The sequence below is a fragment of the Pleurodeles waltl genome, chromosome 12, assembly GCF_031143425.1.
Source record: "Pleurodeles waltl isolate 20211129_DDA chromosome 12, aPleWal1.hap1.20221129, whole genome shotgun sequence".
NCBI lineage: Eukaryota > Metazoa > Chordata > Amphibia > Caudata > Salamandridae > Pleurodeles > Pleurodeles waltl.
The window spans coordinates 650,203,497-650,229,455 of NC_090451.1; the positions used below are offsets into that span (position 1 = coordinate 650,203,497).

At 41.2% G+C, this 25,959-nt stretch overlaps 2 protein-coding genes across 10 annotated transcripts in view; both read right to left on the reverse strand.

The window, feature by feature from the left end:
- The window catches only part of USF1 (upstream transcription factor 1), a 60,929-nt gene extending 46,557 nt beyond the window's left edge, over nucleotides 1-14,372 (reverse strand). For 3 of the 8 annotated variants that reach the window (XM_069218268.1, XM_069218270.1, XM_069218266.1), the window contains exons 1-2: nucleotides 14,200-14,372; nucleotides 2,334-2,416 (exon numbers count right to left, since the gene is read on the reverse strand). In XM_069218268.1, coding sequence (XP_069074369.1) covers nucleotides 2,334-2,341 — 8 coding nt within the window. In that variant the 5' untranslated portion in view covers nucleotides 2,342-2,416; nucleotides 14,200-14,372. Of the gene's footprint in view, nucleotides 1-2,333; nucleotides 2,417-13,549; nucleotides 13,630-14,199 lie in introns of all 8 variants that reach the window. The other 5 variants (XM_069218267.1, XM_069218263.1, XM_069218269.1 and 2 more) reach the window with 3 other exon arrangements.
- A 6,600-nt stretch (nucleotides 14,373-20,972) lies between these two features.
- The window catches only part of ARHGAP30 (Rho GTPase activating protein 30), a 72,408-nt gene continuing 67,421 nt past the window's right edge, over nucleotides 20,973-25,959 (reverse strand). For both annotated transcript variants that reach the window (XM_069218261.1, XM_069218260.1), the window contains exon 12: nucleotides 20,973-22,766. In XM_069218261.1, the coding sequence (XP_069074362.1) occupies nucleotides 21,108-22,766 (1,659 nt within the window). In that variant the 3' untranslated portion in view covers nucleotides 20,973-21,107. The remainder of the gene's footprint in view (nucleotides 22,767-25,959) is intronic.

Genomic DNA, 25,959 nt, shown 5'->3' on the forward strand with positions numbered 1-25,959 from the left:
TGAAAGCTGGGAAGATTGTGATCTTGCCACTGCAAACAGTTTGTTGATGCCATTTTCAGGGGGAAAACCACGAGCTGCCTTCTGCGGCCCTTTTTCCCCATTTTTTTTTTTTTTTTTAAAACAACATTTTGACTGTATTTTGGCTAATTTTTTGGTCTCCTTCAGGGGAACCCACAAAGTCTGGGTACCTCTAGAATCCCTAGGATGTTGGAAAAAAGGGACACAAATTTGGCGTGGGTAGCTTATGTGAACAAAAAGTTATGAGAGCCTAAGTGCGAACTGCCCCAAATAGCTAAAAAAAAAAAAAGGCTCGGCACAGGAGGGGAAAAGGCCTGGCAGCGAAGGGGTTAATCAGCAAGAACCCACTACTGACTGGATTGGCATTAAAATTAGTGTCAAGGCTTCCACAATCCACAAGCTAAAAGTATTTATACAATTTTCTAACTTCCCACTACACAATCCTCTGGATAGAAAATGTGGATTCCTGCATAGATTTGATTTAGATAGCGGAGAAGGGATGTACTCACAACTTACAAGGTACTTTTGATCAAGCTCCTTTTTCTGCTGCTTGACATCTTGATTTGCCAATGGATGTAAATATTATATTCAGGCATTGCAAATCGATAACACTATACACATGTCAATACAATAGCTAAATGTTATATTTTTAAATGATTTTGAGGCTGAAACGGAGTTTAATTGTTGAGAAGAACATAAAGAAGCAAAATCTAAAAAGGTAATCGATCTTCAACATAAGTGGCAATTTTACTCTGTTGGATTACCCAAGAGTTTGGATCAAATCTATGGGTTTTTTTTGGAGTTCACACAGAATACAAGGACTAACCTGTGATGGTGATTGTTACAGCTTCACAGCAGTATATAAAACAGAATTTAAGTAACTGTACATTTCTGAGTATTTGAGGGGTAGGTAAGCTAACTATTAAAGATTTGTGAATACCCACAGACAGGCACATTCTCTCTGTTAACTGCCTATCGAACTTGTCCCATAACTGAAATTCCCTAACCCGTACAATGACCAGGCTTCATAGGGAAGGGGAGGGAGTGGTAATGGGGTGGGGGTGAATTGTTTGGAAGTTTAATATGAAAAGCTTCATAAACTAATCAAATGATATGGAATGGTATGCCTCTGTGATTTTTCAAAAAAAAGCAAGTGCTGTTAATCCCAAACCCCCCCAGTGAGATTTACGAATGTTAAAAAAAAGGCACCCGACTGCTGCTTTTAAATGTGGGTAAATCAATTTTCCAAGGATTTCAAAAGTGCTACGAACAGGGCACTTAATTGTCATATCGTTGTAACAATAGCGGTGTGACAACAAGGATCCAATTCACATTTTTGTGACATGGGGAGTGGTGATGGTGGGAGGGATTGGAAATGACACTCAATAGTATTATAAAATATGTGACAGTGCTGTGTTTTGAAACTGATATTCCAAATGCCAAAAAATATATGCTAAAAAAAAAAAAAAAAAAAAAAAAAAAAAAAAAGAGGTTTAATTTTGATGTGTTTCAATGGAAATGTATCCATTTGGGTTACAGAGGCCAGCAATCAAAACAGTACACAGTGAAACAAAAGTCGCTACAATAAAGGTAGTCGCAGAATACAAACATTATTCTCTTAGAACGGCAATGCAAAGTGAAATTAATTGTATTAATCTGAAGACAATATAACATGTCAAGCTCTTTATTTAGTATAGAGTTAAGATTCATCAGTAGTGTAGAAACAAACGAATGGAAAGAGAAAATAAATTAGTGTCCAAAAGGCAACAAATATGAGCATGGGCTTCGTTATTGTATTTAGATCCAACAGTGTACTGTTCTAAACATACGATATCTTCCAGCTTAAAGGACAGCTCCTCAATTGAGAAAGCAAGTAAAAATGTTTGAAGCTTAGAGAAATCTTAAATACAAGACCCATCAATGCCCAACTGCAGTCATCGAGGAATTGCATGTTATTGTGGAACAGCGAGAGGTATTAAATAGGTTATTCCTGAAGGTGGTGCCAGGTTGTTCATTTCATTATGGCTATCGTAATTCCCTACAAAATAAGGATGTTGGAAATTTTAGAAATACCTACAATCCTTACATAAGCTTGTATTTACTTTTCGTGGGTAAGTTTCAGTTTTGAGACCTACAAATAGGTTTTTATTTTTCATAAATTTAGTATAGTCATCTGCACTTCGCCCATAAGCATCCCCATTAGGATTATTTGTCTTTCAGATAAGATATGCTGCAAGGCTGGCTGGTCTCCTAACATATTAAAGTACAAATAAGATTGTGTGACTGTAAAAGCAAACCAGCAATGGAAAACTCACCCCTTCATAATTCCTTTATGTCACATCAGACCAGGAGCATCCGCAGGATGGTGTTTCAATGAGTTGGAACTCTAAAGCAATTCCTGTAAAGGACAATATACGTTTCGATTTGTCAGAACTTTTATAAATGAAATGCGGGTTCAGCGTGCATGTGATGTAAAGCAATATATTTTCAGTATAGCCGACAGATTGAGCAAAAGGGGCCAACAACATAGGTGTCAACATTTCATCATTTCATTTGTTCACTATACCACCTCAGACAGGAACCAGCCAAAGGCAAAGGACCTTTTGTCCTGCTCCAGTGAGTATAGTCTGAGCAAAAAAAAAAAAAACATACAGGCATGGCATGGCATGGCCCACTCTGAACTGGAACACAAGCATATGTTTGGTCCTTGTCTGAAGTGACACAGTGGGCAAAAAAAAAAAAAAAAAAAAAATCACAATGGTTTGAAATGAGGCCCCAAATAATGACTAGCGGTTGAGATGAATTCAAACATTCCACCCACTACTTTTTTGTCTCAGTGAGAAGTCCTAAGTGCGATGGGTATGCCCAGACATGGGCCTTGTCATTACTTACTGTGCCACATGACTCAAACTATACTCAACTGTTCAGGCCTAACTAGTTCAAAATTGATTGGGATTCCTTATGCTCCTGTTCAGAAGGGCTCTGGCTACGTAGTTCAGGCTAGAGTTTTGCACTGGAGCAGGACTAAGGCAGATTTACAAATGACAGGCTCCTTTGAAGTGACACAGGACGGGTGCTGGGGAATGGTCAATGCAGGATCTATGTTTAACCCACTGCTTAATTTGAGCCCTGGTTGCAGTGGGGTCCACCAGCACCTGTTTTTCTTTTAAACCAGCCCTTAACTCTCCTCATCAGACTTTGACTCAGAGCGAGAGGGAAAAACACGAAAGGAGGAAAGAAGGAGGAAGCCAAGATAATTAAAAAAATAAAAAAAAAATTGAAAAAATAACTTTGAAAAGGGAGAAAGCAAAGATGAAAAAGAACCCGCCAGAGATAAATAAAGGGGACAGGGAATGTCTGGTGGTGGGAGAAAGAGGCATGATGTGTAATCAAGACCACACAGCCTAGGTATTCAGCAATCTAGCGATTTGTCAATGCCGGCTGCAGGTTTCTGAGAAAAGCGTTGAGCGCCAGCACTTATTATATTGCAAATTAAACACTGGTTTAACCCATTATTCACAGATTCTTGTCCCAGTGATCTATTCATCCTTCCCTCCACCCTTGGTTGAAAAATAAACAAGCACCATCGAGTTAAGCAACAATAAACATTAGTTATCTGCCAACAGCACCAAGGGAATCCTCTGGCTAAATGAGTGTGCTGTGCAAAAACCTGCGTGTTGTTTTTTAAATATTTGGGACGCTTGCATCATGTGATGCAGTGTAACTGCAGGAGACTCAACCAGATGCAGGCAGGTGCTCTGGGCTTCACAGACCTTACCCAAAATTCAGCACTCTCGCCCATGCTAGACAGACATGTCTGACTCTGCTCCAGCCCTGCCTACCTTTCAAATGTGTTCCTGACATTACTACAAGGGCGGGTCTTAGGTGCAGATAAATGTACGAAAAATAGCAAAGTCAAATGTCTGCAGTCATAGAACTGCCTCTTCTACCTACCATGAACCCACGTACTTGTCCTATGCACAGAAAATTGAATTTGTGTGTGAAATCACATAAGTATTTTTCAGTTACTTTGTTAAAAGCCAAATGAAAAACACAACCATATGCAAAATATGTAGAACATCTGTTTTTAGAGAGAAAATCATTCAAGCCGAAAGAATGTGCCGTTGTAAAGCTAACGTTTTGAAATAGGTGTATGTTCCAAATGGAATGAGAAAAGATTTCACTTTGGAATAACTCCAGGTTCAATGTGGAGAAAGATTTACTTTTCTCTCTGAACTCGGCCTTGAGGAAGGAGCGCCATTTCAAGAATGTTTCAAATGAGAACACGGTTTAAAGATACCTGATTTATGCAGAAACAAAACTAACTGTGCAAAACCAACAATGCACTGAGAATAGAAATGGGATTTAAAGCATGCCAACATTTCAGGAAACGTTTTCGTGATGTTTGTAGTCTTACAAAACCTAAGAGGTTAATTACTTGTGCTGGTAAAACTTTGCATTTTTTTTTATTTGAGTAGAAGCCCATGTTGACACAACAATGCCATGGCATTAGGAGACCACAATGAAAAACACGTAAGTGTCTATGGCATCCGACTGAGGACTGATATCCCATTGTTTTTAACATTTATCCTAACTTAGAGGGCCGCAAGATTATTTGTGTCACGGTTCTGTCTGGAATTTCCTTTAAAAAATTGCCTGAAAACGACTTGTATTTAAGCATTACCTGTGCAAATAATGAGGCTAAATAGAACTAACAAACACATTGCCTTCCATTTATTACTATATTGCAAGCGTAAAATTCCGGTTTATCGCTGCAACACAGGGTTAATGACGCGGGGGAAACACCATCCCTAACAGCCATGAAGCTTATTCACTGGGATTTTCTCTAAAAACATGGATTCAATTACTCGTAATCTGGCTATAGTTAGCTACCACACACAATAAAGCTGCTTGGCTTAAACCAAATGTTAAGTTGCCCTGAGTAACACGATTACCGTTTTCGATGGAGGTGATCAGCATCGTGACTAAATTGAGGGTTTCATCTTTCGTGAGCTTCGGACACTTCTATTATCACTAAACAATGGTGATAAATAGCATATTTCACTAAATACCATTACTCTAAATCATCATTCAATTAAATGGATGAATCCATGCCAATATTTTTTAAAAAAAGAGTGGAAAATCAATACGAGTCACTTTCCAAAAGAAAGTCACGAAAGTCTACCTAAAGGTTTATCACTTTGAATTGGTGCAGATTTACTTTCAAGAATTCACAAGAGTTTACAGCAGTAGTCTAAGAAATCTGCTAGAGTTGTAGGTTTTCACGTGTATTCCCATCAAACACTTGTGAATTCCGTTTTAGGGAACTCACCTCATGGCTTCTAATGTATTAGCACTCCATAGGTGCCGGCAGGGTCAGACTTAATATACTACATTCTCTGCTTTTGTACATGGGGCCCCTATATGGGTACGCCCTGGTGTCCAGTTCCAGAAAATCGGTGAAGAGGTGGACCAATCTGGACTATATGTAGTGGTCAAGGGAAGGTTCGGTGGACGTGATCCGTCGCTGGTCAGTACCTATTCCCCAAATGCTGACCAGACAGGCCTTCTGGATGTCCCAGGTATCGGCACATTATCTGGTGCACTCAGTCCTCTGGGGTGGGAGGAGGGCGACGTCAACTGTGTTGGGGACCCTGCATTAGATAGATGCCATCCACCCCTGTCACCAGACCAGTGCTTAAGTTTGCAGGCTGGCAATATCAATGGGGGCTTATTGATTCATGGTGGCGCACTCATCCTCTAGATAGGGATTACTCATTCTTTTCAAGATTCCACGAGCTGCACGTCTACCATGACACATTCCTTTGCTCTCCTGGGGTGCATGTGGCGTGCAGGAGGTAGAATATTTGGTCAGGACAATCTCGGACCACAATTTGGTTCTATTATCCTTGCACTGGGAACTGGGCTGTACCTGCATCCCTGACTGGCAATTTAATGGTGGAGGCGCTGGAAGACCCAGTATTCCATCAATCAATTGTGGAGGGGAATAAGACAGTACTGAGTTCAATACTGGTATGGCGTCTACTCTACAGGTTGAACAGGAAGCTTTTACAGTGGTGATCCGTAGAAGATGTATCGCAGAGGGTGTGTGGCGCACGCTGTTGAAGGAGATTGAGGCTCAGGAGACGGAACTGCGAAATGTAGAGAAGCAGAGACCTGGGAATTCAGCTCTACAACTGGCGTTTGTTGGAGGCCAAGAACGACTGGCGGTCAGGTGGAGAAGCTCAGATTCTTCGACTACCAAGAATAAATGTCTGGGCACACATGAATGGGAGAAGTCTGGATCACTATTGGCTTGGCTGACTAGACCTGCTTTTGTGTCTTAAAGACGCTGCTGCAGACACTGCAAGAGCGGTGGGTCTCGTAGACCATTTTGGAGCAGTCTCGGGTCAGGGTGTATACTGGAAAAACTCTAGCATATTCCCTATGTGTGCGGAGGTACAGCTAGCCCCAACCCCAAGGGACCTGCCATGGAAGCTTCCCTGCTTGCCATATCTTGGGGTCAAAATATACCATGGCGTGCAGGAGCTGCTGGAGGGTAATGTGGATGCGGCTATTTGGGTCCTGCCAAGAGTGAACTTTTGGATGACATTGCCGGTCTCAGTAGCCGACATATTGCCATCGCTAAGATGCCAACATTTCCACAGCTACTTTATTTTTTTTGCGGTGCTGCCTATAGTGGTACCTCGCAGAATGTTGTGAGAGATCAACTTCCTAATGATTACGTTTGTGTGGGGATCGGGTTGGTAAGAGTACCGTTGACTCAATTACCGCATCCGGTCGTGGATGGTGGCCTGCTCTAGAGGCCCCTGTTTTTGAGGCTTACTGTTTGGCAGTGCAGATGCAATGGTTCACCCATTTGGTGGATGGTGGTCATTCACTTGGTGGGGAGTTGGGCACCTTCGTCCACTAATCACGGAGGATTTTTCAGCTTCTCCTTAACCGTTGGTGGGTGGCTAAAGGCAGCCCAGGGGAATGTCAGGGTATGAGGCACTGTCGGTTGCAACCTACGGAGTCACCAGGGTGGGCTACTTTGGTTTGCACATGTGAGATGCTTACATTTGAGGATCTGCAATTGGAGCATGACTCTGCTGGGGAGGGGGGGTGGCAGAAATGGTGGGAGTGGGATTCGGTGACATTTCCAGTTTCATGGAGCGTGACAGTGGCGATCAGGAAACAATGGTGGGTGGCGCTAGAATGGCTGAACCACCCACGCACCAAAGCTGTTGTGCTATGTGCACAACAAGTGGCATGCATAAAGTAATAGCGTGCTTTTATCAGGCACTTCAGGAGGATGTGATTGCACCTCTGTCTGGCCTCCAGGAAAAGTGGGAGGGGGATTTGGGAAACCGACTGCACAGTGGACCAAATCCCAAGGGTGTCTAAGAATGCCCGCTTTAAACTGATAAATTACTACTTCCTTCATAGAGCATATCCCCATGCCCAGAAATGTGTAGAAAAGTGGGAGCTGGAATGTATCACATGGTTTGGACATAACCATCCCGTTATCTAACTTAGGGCTTAGCCACACTTTTGCAAAGCTTGCTCAGGCATGCAAGTTCAAAACACAGTAGCTTTGAATGTCTTTAAGTTACCAGTCATAATACATGAACAATAGATTTTGTATATCTTTCAGATAAAGATTACAACATTGCTTGGACCTTCAAAGTATTGCATGAAATACATGTGCTCACTGATCTAAACGTTTCTTCCAAACTATGTTCTAAGAGTAAGCCTTCAGTGTTTCACCTTGCTGATTGAGGACTGCCAAAGCATAAAGAAGATAGCAAGCGGCAATTTAGTGAGCCTGAGGAAACAGCTGATTACAATATTTGGAAGGACAGGAGCATTACTTCTTACAAAGACAGCCTATCCAGCAATGACTGGCACATGCCCTGGAAAACTAGTCTGACAAACACTGCCAACTTTACTTTAATACTAATGAAAATATAAGTATTTTACAATGAATAACATTACTTCTGCATTACATTTATTATGAAGTTTGCCTGTGCTACATCAGGTAGCACAGGCAAACTTCATAATAAATGTCTAGATATCTTGTGTCACACCAAAAGTCCAAACGCAAGCATTAATTTTGAATTGGCTACAACCTGAAAGTCAAATCCTAGAGACAATAAACTTGAAAATTCAGTGAACTTGCAGCATTACAAGTATCCCGGATATTCCAAGGACACCACCAGTGCTTGCCACAAGGGTTGCTGAACTTTTCTTAAGTCACATAGGCCTAAGTGAAATGGCCCTACACAGCCCAAGCTGAGGACCATGGGAGAAAGGCACAAACTGTGAGTAACTGTGGACTGCCATCAGGTATATGGCCATACAAACGCTTAACCACACACCAAAACCTCATATAAGGACTGAATTATTTAACATGAGGAGAGGTTGTGCTATATATATGATGTGATTTAGCAGGTAACATGTTCTCCAAGTCATAAGCAGTATTAAAAGACTGATTTAGGGACAGCAGGATGTTTGGCTGAAAGTTACTTTCCGCAATGTTCACAAGTCAATCTGTTGCTCACTTTATCATTCTGGCAAACTTTGCATATTTTCTGGTGCAGGGAAGTCTACTTACCAGTGCTCTACATGGGAAAAGCATAGTGCTTACCAGCAGAGTGCTAAACTTTACTGGAGCCCACCTAAAGTTACAGCAGCCACAAGTGCTGCTGCTATTGATTCTGGGTCAAAACTCTATTAATTGAATGTGAGAGCTTATTACAAACATGGGCAACAGGCCTTTTTAACACCAGTGGGGAGAATGGTTAAGGTTCTTGCTTGTAAATCTATCTAGGCTCCATAATTCTCTTGACTGTATGTGTACTTTGCATGAGTAACATGTGGGGTGCCTCAAGCTGGGGCATTGGCAGCTATAGACTCTAAAGGAGTACGAGTTCCAAACATTTAGTTGTTGGCAGGGAAAGCTGTACCAGCATGTCACCCTGCACCACTACATAGATTCCCTTGTGATTTATTTGTGAAGCCACAGACATAGCCAGACTTCATCATCCAACGGAAGGGCTTTTTGTTGCAGGAAATTGATCTGAACCAGGAAGTCTGGCCAGGACATATCTTGATCTACTGGGACTGGTCCAGGACCTCTAGCCAAGCACATTATAACTGATTAGACTAGAACCAGTGCCAGTAGGAGATGATGTGACCTGGCAAAAGAGCAACACTTGGTTAATGACAGTGGCCTGAAAGCAAGGTCAGAGGCTCACCCCTCAACAAAAAAAAAAAAAAAAAAAAAAAAAAAAAAAAAAAACTTGAGCAGCCAGTCCATTCCGCGTATTCACTGCTTTTCACTGTTTTTCACTGTGGAAGCATAAACAATCTACCTGGAATCCACAATAGGATGGTGGTAGTTGCACTTTCTAATTGTTACCACAGAGTTGTGGTCAAATAAAAGGAACACATTTTGCTACGAATTATTTTTCTCTACAAAGTAAGGGGCTTACTTGAAATTTGACTGACGAGGAGACCTACACTGACTGCACCTTGGACAAGACATAATGTCCTGATCAACATATGGCAGGGTAGGCGCAAAAACAACATGTGGGATGATGGCCATGCACTGAGGGAGAACGATTGGTAGAAAGTGCTCCATGATTTTGAATTTAAAGTAACTGCATGAAGTAGGAGAATTAAAGGTGTTGACTTTAGCTTTACTGGTCTTTCACCTTATATAATATTAGTTGGCCCTTCCAGTATATCCCATGTTCAAATCTTACCTCAAGGAGGCCTGCACACAAACACCTTGCTTGTTTTCTTTCTAGTAGTGAGACCCATACTTAGGGCGAAAGAAGAAATTCTGCTTCTTCTAAAGGACCAAGAAGGCAGACTGCCAGTGCAGAAAGAATCTTCCGTTTTCAACCAGAGTGGCATGTCCCCCATCTTCTGCGACTGAATCTTGAGCTGCCTACGTTGTGGCCCCCTCCATCTATCACTCTTCTTCTGTGACTGGTAATATTCTACATACATTAATGACTGTAATCGTGCTGTGCTCAGCTAATTTGGGGATTAGTACCAATTTTAAAAAGCTTGCTCAAGTATAAAAGTTCAAAACACAGTAGATTGTGATACCCAGTCAAATCTAAATGATAATGCTTTAAATGTCTTAAAGTTATTAGTCGTAGTACATGAGCAATAAAAATTCTAGACCTTTTAAACAAAAATTACATGATTTCTTGGCCCTTATATTTATTGCAAGAGATACATGTGCCTGGTGATCTAAATGTTTTTTTTTTTCTAAACACCATGTTGCAGAAGTAAGCCTTGATTGTGCCATCATCCAAAATGTTGACTGTCACAGTGTAAAGAAAGCAGTACATGGCGATTTAATGAGCCCCGCCTAGTGGCTGATTTCAATGTTTGGAAGGACAGCTACATTACTTGTTGCCAAGATTGTCTATCAGCCCATGACTGACACATGCACTGGGAAACTGGCATGAGAAATATTTACCAATTTACCTTAATAGTAATAAAAAATAATACCCTTTGCAAAAGAATAACACTACCTGGAGATTATGTTTGTGAATTTACCTGTGCAACCCGACCTAGATATTCTGCTACACACCAACCTTCAAACATAAGCCTTACATTTTGAATCCGCTAGGCCCTGAAAGTCAAAGCTCGTGAGCCATATGCCTGAAACAGAAGTGTTTTTTTTCACTCTATCCAATCCCATCCTCAGGCTGTGGACGTGTTGCTGAGAGGACAGCAACCTATGCTCTCAGTTGACCTGACTGCCAGCCGCTGGACGCCTGATTGAGAAGAATGAGACTGGGAGGCAGGCAGTTGCGGCCTGCCACGGTCCTTGGAGGCCTCGTGGCAACAGGGGCTGTGGGTGAGCATGAGGATTGGGGCTACCGAGCCCCTCTAGATGCCCGTCTGTCTTGCCTGGGTCAGTTTTTCCTCCCCACTCCTCCTGCTACAATGTACATTACCCGGATGAGCCAGTTACCAGAGGGATGTCCTTCTGCTGCGGCTACGGTTGAGCGCTTGCGGCCTGGGCTGCTGTGCAGCAGGACCCACGCCAGAGTTTTCCTTGGACAGCGCTCTGGGGTGTGCTGCATTCCTGCCTGGATTACCTGCTACTGGAGGGCCTCATGGAGAACGAGGGCTGTGCATGGTGTTGTGGCCCCTGCACTAATGACGTTGAATTTGGCTTGCGATCCCACTGCTCATTGGGACGCACCAGGACACATAAGGCCCACTGAGAGAAGGCGTGATGCAGCGTTGGCACGCATCATCGCTGGGCCAACTGGCCTCCTAACCAGTGAGGGACATACTGCACACAGGGAGTTTGGGGATTCACCCCCCCCCCAATACGTTGCCCCTATTGTCACAATGCAGGACTCCATCATCGCAGGCGGTGTGCGGCTGGCGGGTCGTGTGCTCCACCATGCATGACATGCGCGCCCCTCATCCTACGCCTTGACATTGGTGCTGGAGTATTGCTTTCCTTGTCATCACGGATCTACTCCCTGCGACTCTGCGAGCTCTGCTCTAGAGCACAGACTGTGGTACCCCTGACCTATGCGGTCTTTCTGGCTCTCACCATGGGGCGCGGAGACCCAAAACCGGGGGAAAAATGTTCATTCGAACAGCCCAGACGTGCAAGGCATCAGCAATCCCTTTCTGACCAAGTAGAGGCACCACACAACGGCAACACAATGGCACCAATGGGTGGCTTTGCAGCTATAATGGCAGAATCACGCATGGGGTTCAAATGTACTGCTGCCCGCTTTGACACCCTCACAAACAGACTGGATCATATGGGTGAGCAAATAGATTGACATACTGTCAGAATGGATGGTGCGGAACAATGAATTTCCCAAATGGAGGATGATGCCACAAATGTTATAAAATGCCTAGAGACAGCAGAGAAACTGATAAAATCAACAGTGGCCAAGAATGAAGACCTTGAAGCCAATCTAGCCGCAATAATCTCCAGATGGGGGTGGCCGAGATCACAAACATGGGCCACCCCGACGTCTTTGTCGAGCGTCTGAGCTCATGAGCAGGCAGGACTTCAGTGAAACATCTGTTGTCAAGCGGGCCTACTGGTCGCTTGGCTTGCGTCCTCCGCTTGAAGAACCGCTGCACTTGAGTATAGTTTGTTTGCTAAACTACTGGGACAGGGATAAGGCATTGTGACTGGCCTTGGGGCGGGCCCCCCTCCACTGAGGGGCTCAACCTTGCCCCTGTTAGCAGAATTGACTATTGCTGTCAAGGCGACCAGGCGTAAATTGTCAGATGTTTAAAATCACTATGCCAAAACAGAGACTCAAATGTAGTATGCTATACACAGCCCATCTCCGAGTAGAGGTCAATGGACCACACTGAATCTTCGCCACACCTGCAGATGCGGTCTTGTCCTTTTAATGCTGTGGCGAGTAGAGTGGACCCTCCTGTCACACCACTCCAGATTGCTCCCCCGCTGCTACAGATGCACTCCACGCCCAACTAATTTAAGCAATATCTGTCTGTGCCTCTCTGTGCCACTGCTGTGCAGATTATACAATTTCCTCCTTACACACTGCCCCTTTTGAGTGTCAACTGGAACAATATAGCACTGGTTTACAATTACACAACTTTCGATCATTGTTAGATACCACAGAAGGGCATCGGCTACACACCTGCAGATGCGGTCTTGTCCTTTTAATGCTGTGGCGAGTAGAGTGGACCCTCCTGTCACACCACTCCAGATTGCTCCCCCGCTGCTACAGATGCACTCCACGCCCAACTAATTTAAGCAATATCTGTCTGTGCCTCTCTGTGCCACTGCTGTGCAGATTATACAATTTCCTCCTTACACACTGCCCCTTTTGAGTGTCAACTGGAACAATATAGCACTGGTTTACAATTACACAACTTTCGATCATTGTTAGATACCACAGAAGGGCATCGGCTACCGAGGTGTACAGCGTACTGCTTAGAATTGAGATGTATCTCTGTTTGACTAGGTTTCGCCAGATGTTCTTAACTCTGGTGTGGGTGGAAGGTTGGGCTGGTATTGCTGAGTTTTGGTTAGCTTGATTATTTATCTACTTTTTGACTACCACGTCACCTTTGCTACACAAACTGTGACTACTATCCATTACACTCTTATTTAATGGGGACTCAAACTAGGGGCCTGCAGAATGCGGAACTGACATGGAATATCTGGGGACTTTATAACCCTCAGAAGGGTAAACAGCTACTCTATCTGACGAGGCATGGTGTTAAGCTAGCTTTCCTTCGTTAGATGCACCTTTCCCCCAGAGATACTTGCACATTCACCTCAGCATGGTGAGACAGCCATTATTTCGCTAACTATAGCTCTTACTCCCATGGGCTTTGTACTCTGATACATAAAAGTGTTTCCCTTCACGTGTCACAGCAGCTCGACAGGTAGAGAGCGTTGATATGTAATTGACAGAATGTGAAACACCAAATTAAACTGATAAATACCAAGGTCACTGCATGGAGATTTGGTAGTCTATGTTACCTGCCACCACTGCGGGTCTGCCTCCATGCCCTCGGTTATTCCACCTTCCTTGCTAATGTTACTACACACTTTCTCTTGGCCTGGAAGTTCAAGCAGAAATGTAAAAAAGAAATCTGCAGAGAACTATGAAATCTGAGTCTTCCAAAGAAATGTCCGTGGCTATCTGTTACTGCCCGAATAAACAACTATACATCTCTGCTAACTGTAAAAGGATTATACTGACATCCATAGCCGCTTGGTGTAGTGCATATTTTACTTTTATTCCATTAATAGACCTCTCTTTTTACTGTACGAGGGGGGATTCCATAAGAGAGAGATGGCAGTTTTTGTGCTTTTTTTTCCCTCCCAAACTCTTCTTTATTTGAAGATAATCACCACTCTGGAGAGCCTTTTTATCCACCAACAGTGTATATGCCCCCGCAGAGTAAAATGGGGTGACCCAAAATGCCAATCATTCCCCATAAAATCTTTAACTACGCTGCTTTCAATGGCTGTCCTACAAAACACTTGCCCACGCCCGTCGGAGACACAATAGAGCGAGAGATCCTGGCAGCTTAGTACAGCCACCATCAGTACTCCACGGAGGACATCAAAGAGCAGACATGCCAGCCCACCCGAATGGACGCGATCTTTCCAAAGCTGGATCTTACCTTCTGTCGCCCAATAAAAAAAATCTCGACCATCCAATCGCTTTCTACTTTTGCTCCCGACTCTAAGTATATTAATAAAGCATAGCAATCGGCAAGCTAGTTTCAAACTGATTGACCAGCTAAAGGCTGATAACAGGAGGGTCTCTTTGTGGCTGGACTTCCCATGCAGACCTGCGATTGGTTGGAAACATGAACCGCCCAGAAAAGAGGCTCCGCCCACCGCCAAGGACCCCGCCCTGCTGCTGCGCAGGAAGAAGGCGTCCTATTGCTCCGGAAAGAGCAACCCGGACACGCCTCCGCATGCACCGGAAGAGATTTTGTCTATGCCGGAAGTTAAGGCCCAGCAGCATTGGAGCCGTTTAGAGCAGTTTGTGATGAGGTGTGGGTGGGTGTTGGTGGTGAATATCTGGGAGATGCAGAATGTGACACGTTAGAATATATGCCTTGTAGGAAAAAAAATATGAGTAGCATAGCATGGATAGGCAGCGTTGTGTAAGCCGGATATAGTATGATGTCGGCCTTTAGTTATATGGTTGAGGGAGCTCTGCGCCCCACACGAGTGTGTATTATATTCGTTTGAGCAAATTTGAATTTCCACCCTTGTTCCCCTGAAGCCGACGGGCATCACAGATGTTTCAAGTGTCCCAGCGTGAATAATTCCTCTGGTCTAGATAAATGCTCCGCATTGTGGGATATAAAGTACTGATATTATGTTTGGGATAAATATGACTACGCTACCCACAGTCAAGGTGGCCAAGTTATCAGTATCCATTTGTAGGACTCTTTCCGCCATGTGGAGATGCTTTGCAAATGCGGAAACAATGTGCTCGGAAAAATGGGAAAACGTTTGTTGGAGAGAGGGGCTATAGTCGCGTAGCGCATTTTTTGGGGTTCCATTCAAATTCAAGGCATTTAAATCATGGCATCTTTTCTTTCATGTTATAGTAGTTTATGTGATGCAGACTCACTCAAAAGGAGTATCTCAGTGCTAGAGAAGAGAGAGAACATTGCCTCAAACACAAGCATCGGCAAGACTAAAGTCTTAAAAGATATAACTCAGTCAGTCAAAAAACAAACTGCAAAGCTGGAGTTTTTGTTTTTTTTAAACCCTGTGGTATGGGGTCATACTTTAGGACGAGACTACTAGACAGTGCATGTGCAATGTGTTACAAGGTATTTTACGGATTACCAAGAATTTAGGGGGACTTGGAGCCCCCCCCTAATTTCTTACAGTTGGTCGGCTTCCCTTCTTATACTAATTTGCCTGCTTCTTAATCATGTCCCAGTTTGTCAATTCGGTGTTTGTTGTATCACGAAGTATTACCTCTTTACAGTCTCTCTGATTTTAAGGCATCACTGCTTGCTTTCTTTCGTTATTGCTTTAGCGTTTCTTTCCATGTTAGTTGGTCATGTTGCTTGCCCTTTTCCCCTCCCCATGGTGCTTCCACTGAGCCAACCCACTTAAAAAAAACACGTTTGTACTTTTCTTTTATGTTATTGATCAAATTCAGATTGGTAACAACAAAATCAAGAAAGCTATGTTTAAAGAATGATTATACTTGTGAAAAGGAAGACACGTGCTCTGTGTCCGATGTGAACAAAAAGAACAAATAAAATAATGATAATACATAGAACATATATGCTTCCATTAAACAAAAAACGACCACTTTAAACACAATATAAGCAAATGAGAAGGGCCCTTGCGAAGGTTCAAGTGACCAGAATATCGACCCATTATGCAATACGGGTTCTCATCAGTACCAAATCAATGCAGGGACGCCCGAGAATAAGAAAGGAAAATCCAGTGAATAGCATGTAATGCTATGGTGGCACGCTAAAGGAATTTATTAATGTATTCAGACAGTACCTGTTGGTGTCTGGATAATATGAGTTGTATCTAAGGAGACCAGTTTGACCCAGCAGGCAAGAATATAGACCCACATTTCTGTGAGGACTTAATCTGCTACTTCAGAGCAGTTTGAGGAGGAGGGAGGAAGAAAGTGAATATAATGTGAATAAAAAGTGACTTGACCAGCTAAACCAAGGCGACAACTGGAAAACCTTTCAGGCCATGGTGTATTTGAGGTTGGATAATACCCTTTTCTAGTCACATGCCCAATGTCACCCTTCTTGAAAGATTGGATACTACATTGTAATTTACGTCATCAACAGGCCCCTTTTAGACACTTACATGAAGAAACTGGGACAATTCATGTAGGTGGTTTCTGGGATTTATGGTATCCTGATACTTAGATTACACTCTGATTCCAAACAAGAGATAGCCAGCCATGCTGGGGGTCAATATTACCAAGGGATTACACACCAAAGAATGATCCGCATTAATGGTATCCCATGATAAATAGCTCAGGGAAGTAAAACTGATGTATTCCTCTTTTAAAGTGCTGCACAGTTGGTATTAGATATCCTCACGTTTACACCAACACAGCCTTTTACCACAGTCAGCATAGTGGAGATGTAGCACTTCGCTGTCATCTAATACATATCCTATGGGATTGTCCCACTATAACCCAGTATTGGCAAGATGTATAGCAGTAAACCGTGGAGCTAGTTGGCTTTTCTTTATTATTTACCGGAAGACTTAATAGTATTGAAACACAGGGGGAGGTGGCTATCAACAACACTGTGTGTCAAAGACCTGTTTACTACACCACCGAAGGAAGCCTACCATCCCCACAAGAAATAATAGCTTAATGAAGTATCCAGGTTTGCGGATTATACACAGTCATAATAATCAATTAGATTTCTATAATCAATATGAGAGCCACTAATGAAGCCTCAGATGAATACTGTTGAGGTGGTGTGTCTGAATTTATATGTGATACCTTACGGTAATTTATAATAATCCAGATGGGTTTGTGTAAAGTGGTGCCATGGAATTATGTTTCATTGAGAATAGAAGGGAGAGTGGATATGGTGAAATGAATATTATCATAATGTGTGAGGGTGTTCTATATATCATCCAAAGTAGCTAGATTATACTTACCATACAAGCCTATTACATAAGGTGGCATAAGAATGTGTGGAAGCTGATGCTATTAGACAGTTGTATTAGTATAAGAGACAGGCGGAGGACAAATGTGGATTTAGAATTTATTCATTTGGAAACACTTATAATTTATATGATCCCATAGGATGATAATGGGATTGGAACTCCTATTGGTACTTGAAATATCAAACATTGTACAGTTTTATGTTATTTCAAGCACACCGAGTATCAAGCTTAGCACACTGTGTATATTCTACTGATTGACAGACTGTTTGGGGGTAGATGTGTGTCTTGTTATGTGGTAGTCTGAAAATTAAATAAAGAATGATTGAGAAATACGGATTCCTTAAACTGTTTTCACTCTCTAAAAGGATTTTTTGGTGTACATTCATTCATGAGTGCCTTTTATTCCTTTTGTGAAAATCCTGTATTGCTGTTTTCCAGTTAAAATGCAATAGTTGAGTGTCTATTGCATAGAATAGTTTGTAATAGGTTTATGATCAATTCGATATACACATAGAGGAAAATCACAACATACATACAACTCTGTGCATGCAAAATTAACTCTGAAGAGTATTATCATCTGGTCTTTGCAAATGGTGGAAGAAAGAACAAAATGATTAGGAAAAAAAATGTGAAATCAACATGGTTAAAGAGCAGTTTGAGATATATATTGTGAATGTTGAGTATTTATGTCACAGTATAACATTTTGGAAAATTAATGCACCAACTTTAGAATCGCAGCTCATTCTGTGCATATACACGTACACTCAAAAGTGTTTTTATTTAAATGTTTATGAAAAACAACAAGGTGAAAAATAAGAACAAAGTTAAAGTAGCATGGCTTGTATTCTCTCCCACTTATACCTCTGCCTGTTTGACTTGCCAGAAACACACCTGATTAAGCTTTTCTGGGCACTTACACTCTACAAGGATGAAACGTCCTTGCTCATTGTTAGAAATTGGGCCTCTAGTTGGCAGTGGTAGGCACCCTTTTCAAGTAGGGACCACAATCCTAGTCAGGGTAAGTCAGATACACACTTTCTATTAACCTATGCTCACCCTCTGGTAGTGTGACACAGAGCAGGCAGACTTAACTTGAGGCAATATGTAAAGTATTTGTGAAACACACACACAGTAACACAAAGAAAGCACCACAGAAAGACTCCACGCAGGTTTAGAAAAATAGAGAATATTTATCTGAGAAAAACAAAACTACAAAAATCCATTCAGTAGAAGTCAAGATACACATTTTTAAAGAAAAATCTAAAAATAGTGCTTAGAAGTCACTAGCAGTCAAAAGATTACTTGAGGTTGTGAGGGACAAATCCATAGTTCAGGCCAACTGCAATGGAGGGTAGGCCGGCTACAGGAACTCACTCACAGTCCTCTGAAAAAGTACCTTTGTTGGAGAAAAGCCTCAATGTCACGATGCATCAATCTTTTCCACGCAGTCGGATCACTGTGTCATCATTGTCGGGTTCCACTGAAATACAGGCAACGCCTCGTCATTAAGCCACGAAGAGTGTCACTGTCAGGCCATCTATGCTGTGAATCCATTGTCATCGCATAGCCTCTATGTTGCAGTGGAGAGGCGATGCATCAATTCCAATTGATGCAGAGATGACTAGCTGCGGTTTTCATAGAAAACAGCTGCAGGACCCACTTATGAGGTCCAGGTCTGGAGTGGGCACCTCAGGCAAGGGTCGGACTCACAGATGGCAGAGTCCAGCAGCACTAGCTAATTTGCAAATGGCCCACTTAAAGTAGGTGGTAAAATGTGAATGTTTCACAACCACACATTTTGGTCACAAAATATTCTCCTACTACCAAATCGCAAACCCAATTTGCAAATCAGTAAAAGTTTACTGAATCACAAATAGGGGTTTGTACACTTCAAAAAAGCCTCTTTGCCTTTACAAACACTTAGTAAATGCAGCCCTTTGTCCTTATCATAGAAAAATGAGTATTTTTTAAACATGCTAGAGTCATATTTAGCATAGCTGAATCTATGTGCCATCACTTTTGGTTAGATCAAATCTCTAATGGGTAAAATCAGTATGCAAATTAGACATAAATTACACCACTATGGAATTTCAAAACCATATCAGAAAACTGAAATTTATTATTAAACAGTACATAATGCACAGTTAACCAAAAGTTGAAATGATGGAGTAAGCTGTTATTCATTGAATTCTGAACATATTTACAATTTATTTTACATTTATTGTACTACCTTCTTGTCATTTGGCCACTCTAAGCATGATTCCACCATGACTGTAGAGTAAATGAGATACCTGCATATAAATAATGCATAATATTGTATCAGAGCATACAAGCCGATAGCAGAGAAAAGTAGAGTTATTAACCCAATTATTAAGCCCTCCCATCAGGAACCTATAAAACAGCAGGCAGATGTTTGATCAATTGTCCTTGATATAGAAGGCCTAGTAACCGCTACAAACATTTCATGGACCACAGAAATTTATGTTGGACAAAGAAAGTTTTTTTAGCTTATTGCATCTCTTTTAAAATTTCTCACTTTACTATATTTGTTAGGAAACAATCGATTTGTATTGCAATATGGTGGTAAAGCAGCGGATAACAAAATAATGTTTGTTTGCTACTGTGAGTAACAGAAAAGTAAGTCTTAAAACTCCCAATGTGCTGCATTAACTTTGTAAAGAATTTCACATAGTTACATGAAGTGTATGAAAAGAGGAATAAAAAACTTCATACAACAGAAAAAGATACATTTTGGTATACTGTATGAGAAATAGGAATTACCTTCTAAAATAGGTGCCACTATTCACAATTTGATTACTTTTTAATGACTAATGAAATATTTATAACGTTCAGTAGGATTAAGTTCCAAAACAATTTTGCAAAAGTCAAAATATCCGGTGCTTAGGTTTTTTGTGGCAATCTAATTTGTTTTGTACTTAAAAAAATGCCATCAGGAGTTTGAAAAGTATTTTGTGAACTACCAGTAATGAGAAATGTATTGCTCCCTTAACTTCAATAAATAGCAGCTATTAGGTAACGTTTTTGATCTATTACTCTTTTGATTGTGTTCCATACTCAGTGACCTGTTTGCTGCTGCCTATGAAAAATAACACTGCTTTTAAGTGAGAAAGCCGAGGTTTAAGATAAATAAAGCATTAATTACATTTTCATTTCCTCATAGAGGAAGTGAATCATTGTTTTATTGATATCTTAAGTGTCTAAATGAGACTGGGAAGAAGTGCTAAGTGTGTCTTATAATCTGGTTTCCTTTAATCCTACGGTGTCTGCAATAGCATGGAAAATCATTACAATGTGTTCTTGGTTAAGCAGTAAAAATTAAAAAAGAAGTAATAATTTTTTACGTGAGCCTTCTATATCGGGAGAAGTAACAAGGTTACATGTACCTTTTAAAAGAACATACTGAGTCAATCAAGTCAGGGCCTCTCATGGCTTTTGTGAATCCCAGAATGCTTCTTCCTTTTGAGGCACCATGCAGCAATGAAAATACTGTTTAAAACTCTGAAAATTAACAAGTTTCTAATTTTGAACAGGAAAAAGGAAACCCCAAATGACCTGTTTACCCTTCCCCTCACTCTTTGGATTTGAAACGGTTGATGGACAGGCATCACAGATAAATATGGTGGTCATTGCCACAAAACCTCATACAGAATCTCGGCAACGTCCACTTCCCACACTGTCTTCCGTATAATGTAGAATGTGTAAAAGAATTTGATGGATCTGAGGGCAATTACATGTTCACGTTCCTCACCCTCCGGAAGTCAGAGATCAGGCGAACACAGTTGAAGTTTTGTAATAATCTGAAGCTGTGCAGTGCATTCATTTGTAAGTAAAGAGCATGGTTATAAGTGACCAATGATCAGTCTGATTTTGATAGCTACACAATGGACCGACGCTGTTGAAGTACGCAGGGGCTTTTCTCTTCTGTGTCTGACCTCTGCCCTAGTCTGGGCATACTCAATCGGTTTCTTGCAGGAGGGTCTTGACTGAAATTGAAAGATTTCTGGTTAGAAACTAATGGTGATTCAAAAGAAAAGATAGCTAATTCTTCGTGGTTTAGGCCCTTTTCCAGCCTTAGGTTTTCAAGAGAAGATAGCGATCCGATGCAACTAACTGGCCTCCCAGACCTAATCCCTAATGGCTTTTCTTTGAGTTTTTGAAGATGTAAAGTATTTTGCAGACTGTATGCTTTATGTATTTCATGTGAATCACTGATAGAGTAAGTCTGCATCTGTCTCACTGGCAACTGGTTAATATGTCTTTCCTTTATATGAGCTGCATCGAAGGATACACTTCCACCATTACGCCAGCTAGAACGCTGCTGTTTCTGAGGAGAACTACCTATAGGATGACTTAGATCAATGCTATGGCATTTTTCCGGCTTGCCATGCTTGATGCTGTGGCCTACTGGTGTGTCTGTGGATGCAGCTCCCACGTGAATCTTACTCTTCAGGGCTGGAGGGAGCTTGGCAAACTGGGGTTTAGGGGGTACAACTGGTGCCGATTTCACTTGCTGAATCTCAGCAAAAGTGGAAATAAATCTCATGGATACACTTCCATCAGAATACATTTGAGGCTGTTTCTTCTCAAGAACTTCACCAGAAGTGTTTGGTGCCACTCCTCTGTAACTCGTAAATTCATAGTTTCCTTGAAATGGCAGAATCGCCTCAATTTTGAAATTTGAAAGCGGGTCTGCATTTGAAGCAGTCGGTTCTTCTGATATGATATTTTGTGATTGATTTGTGTGTCCAGTTAGATTATCATATATTTCAACTCTATCAACTTCAAGAGTAGTAGGTTGTAAACGTAAAGTCTCATTTTCTTGTATTTGATTAAGAGACTGTATTGCCATGTCTAACTCCAAGAATGCAATTTCAAGCTTTTGCCCACTTTCTTTACTTTCTGTTGACATATTGTCTTTCAGTTCCTCAGTGGTTTGTGCATGTTCAATCGAATGCTTCATTCTGTCTGAATTACTGTCGTTTTCCATTGTATCTGTGCCATCTATTTGATGAATAGTTACCTGAGTATGAATGAAAGAATCTTCATTATTGTCCCTGAAATTGTCTTTGTCATCAAATGTGTCAGGGTCCACTTGCATTTCTTCACTAATGTGGAGATTTTTATTTTTTTGCTGAAGTTCTAAACAAGCAGGGTTGTTTTCTACACACAACTGTAGGTCACATACTTTTTCATCTGTCAGTGGATTTCCAGGATCCATAACAGACTCAGTTCCTTCCAGAAACCCACTTGACAAATTGTGTGTTATTGTCTCTTGGTAAAGGTTGCCAGACACATGTCTTGATCCCAGTAAGTCTGAAACTTGACTTTCTACATGCTCTAAAAGAGGCGGCAATTCCTTATGTAATGGACTAAGGTCATCATAGGCGCTCAAATACACCTCTTCACTATATTCTTCCTCTTCTCTTGATAAGTCTTCATTGTCTGAGCAGCCCATGGGAACAAAGTACATCTGATCGCATTCGTCTTCAGAAAACATGTCATCCGGAGGAGGCTCCACAGAGAATTCGGTCACCTAAATGAGTTAAAACAAACACAAAGACTTTAACATGTCTCCGGTTATTAAACAAAAAATAATCAATGCAAATCATAAAATGCAGTAATGAAATTAGAGTTCAAGTCAAGTTGAAGTTTATAGGACTACACTTTGGCCTGCATAAAAAACCCTCCCTAACAAAATTAACTTTATTATGTACAGAGTATTGCTGATTGTGCAATTTCCATACGTTGACATAAAAAATTCTATAAGATCATAGGTGTTTACCACTTAAAAGCTGAATGAAGAGTACATTTAAAATACATGTTTCTATTTATTGATAGACATGTTTCTTTTCAAGCATCTGAAATAAATTTCAGGTCACAGGTTTTAGATGCCGTTTACCATAGTCAAGTAAGAAGACTTGTTGCCTTGTATCTTGTTTTACCTATCAGATGAATAATCTGTTTATTATTAAACCAAGCTTCAGATCACATGGTTTCTAATAACAGAATGTATGATAGGATATCTCAATTGGATATTTATGAAACAGATCCAGTTACCAGAACAGTAGTAATACTGCTTGTCAATACGGGTCTTTTTTGGATGAATAGTTGTCTATGATTGGTTAAAGTCAGCGTGTACATGCACAGTTTTAAGGATAATTATTGACATGCAAAAGATAATCATTTTAAAATTTGATATGGATTAGGTTTTTGTAATCTTATGATGGACACACCCACTTTAGAGATTATACCCAGTGTGAGTAATACAATTACCTTCCATGATAGTCTGTATACATAAGTGTTACAGGCATGTACTGCTACCTAATATATCTACTCCCAGCCTACATACCACTCCCATGGCCCAAGAGAGTAAGCACCATCAGAGGTTTGGCCTTGTCGCCCACCCGATTATAAGTGGGCAGACAGATGGACAGTTTTCACATTTTCAAACCGACCCAAAACATGGAATTATGTAAATTAAAAACGTTTTCCTCACACCAAAAACAAAAATCCACTTTGGGATTTTGTTTTTGAAGATTAAAAAAAAGAAAATGATAGTGTGCTGTGTTGACAGAACCGCACAGCACACTTCCACTTACAATATCTGCCACAACAGCGGTTCCTGTAAATGAAAGAAAAGTCCTCTGGGTTGGTGGAGAGCTATACATTTGATGTGCAGAATATCCTTGCCATGGAGGAGTAAAGTACTCTGCCATAGCAAGATTAGTAACATTAGCTGCCAAAGTCAACATCAGAGCCTATTTCTTCAATTGACTCAAGTTTTAGTTTTCTGCATGGTATGTTATAATTGCACTGTTTCTCAAACATATAGCCTTATACCCTTATGTTTTATAAAAAATCAAGACCAAAATTTGATTTGTTTGGCTGTAAGGAATGCAGTTACATATCCTTTTCCCATCAGTCAAATGTTGCAGATAGGATGTGCAGTACGTATTGAGATAGTTGCTCTCCATGATATTAAATTTAGCTTGATCGATTGCACCAATAGCCATAGTTCTGATTATGAATTCTTTATTTACCCTTACTGTACTTCCGCACTTATTACTACCTGATAACCGGGCACTAGTGACAAATCATTATAAAAAGTTTATTGCAATTTTTGTCTAGAAAACTGACTCATACAAAGGGAGCAATCATAAATGTCATTGGATGTGCAGAAATAAATGATAATTCTTGCCACAAAGTTATGATTGTTTTAACAAAACATTTGAGCACATTTGTTACTTTAGAGGACTACCTGCATCTAAATGTTTATGTTGGTTATCTGTGATGAAAAATGTGTTGATTATGTCTGATATTTTACTGTCACTGTTAAACATAAGTATTTAGCTATTTCCTACAATAAATAATTACTTTCCCATTCTGTACACATCCTGCAATGAGTTAACCAGATCTAAAAAAAGTACACGAAGGGAGAGCACTGGGAGTGTTGCTTACCCACACCACCTTCCAAAAGAAATCTATATAATCACTAAAGGTGTGGGGTAGTGGGAACTGAGGGTGGGACTAGGTCAGTCTTCCTTCAGTGACCGGTATTAATTAAGTCGCTTAAGATCCTGAAGCGGCGAAATCATTATTCGGAAAATGTCCAAGCAAGGGGGTGCTGTATTGTCCTACAGGGGGAGGGGGGGATTTCCCTTACGGACTAGGTGGTCTCACACACATAATAGTGTCTTGCTTCATCATTTGACCACCTAACCCCACACAAGTAAGATGATACTACTTGGGCGGACTCAACCTCTTGGTTAAAAGAACCAGAGGGAGTGCTGAAATTAAACTGACTGGATAATTACAGAGATCCAGAATGGGTGAGAAATAAAATTACCAAACATGTCACCAGTGGCTACTGCTAGTTTTAATGGGGATGCATGCTGTTAAGGCTAAGAACAAGGGGGAAAAGGCTCATTATAGAATAATGTCTCTTGGAGTCTAAAAAGAAATACGTATGACCAACATGTTTCTGCCCTCACAAAGTGCTGGTAGGTCAGGGGCATTCGTCAGGGTCGGAGCACACGCAGTAAGTGAGGTGCTCAAGGTGAATAATGTATGTCCTACCTGAACAAGTAGTTCACGGTGGGGTAGGTCTATAATAGCCCGGGGTTGGGGGCGGTTTGCCTGTGGTCTGGCTAGTGCCAGGGGGGGGGGGTCCCTTGTAGTCACACTCACTCCAAAGGGAATACCATCGGGGGTACCTACATGCCGGAGCCAGATCTCAAGTCAGTATTTGTCAAACAAGAGAAAACATTTTGATTACAAAAGTAAAATCCTACAAAACCGAACTTAAAAAACATATTGTTTTTAAAATGTAATTTAGCCTACATATGTTAAAACAGGTTTTCATGCATGAACATGGTAGCGAGGAATGAGTACATGTGGCAGAATTTTTTTTTTTTAATTAAGTGGGAAGCCCTGGGAAGATAAAGGCAGAGGGCTTTCAAGAACAACATGTTTAGGGTTTTCGAATGAAATGGGTTGGTAGCTGTGGAATGCTCCCCCTGCCAAACAAAACTTTCAAATTTAAAGTTTCATCTAGTAATGGACAGTGAGAGTGCAACAATCGTATCTTAAGGTGCTGCAAGAGAGGTTGCAGGTATCAACAATTAAACATGAATGCTGTTAAATGTAAGACGAATGTCGAATTCTAGTCCTGTTAAATGGATGCTCTAGGACTCGGTTCCCATAAATCTGTATATGTGCAAAATTTC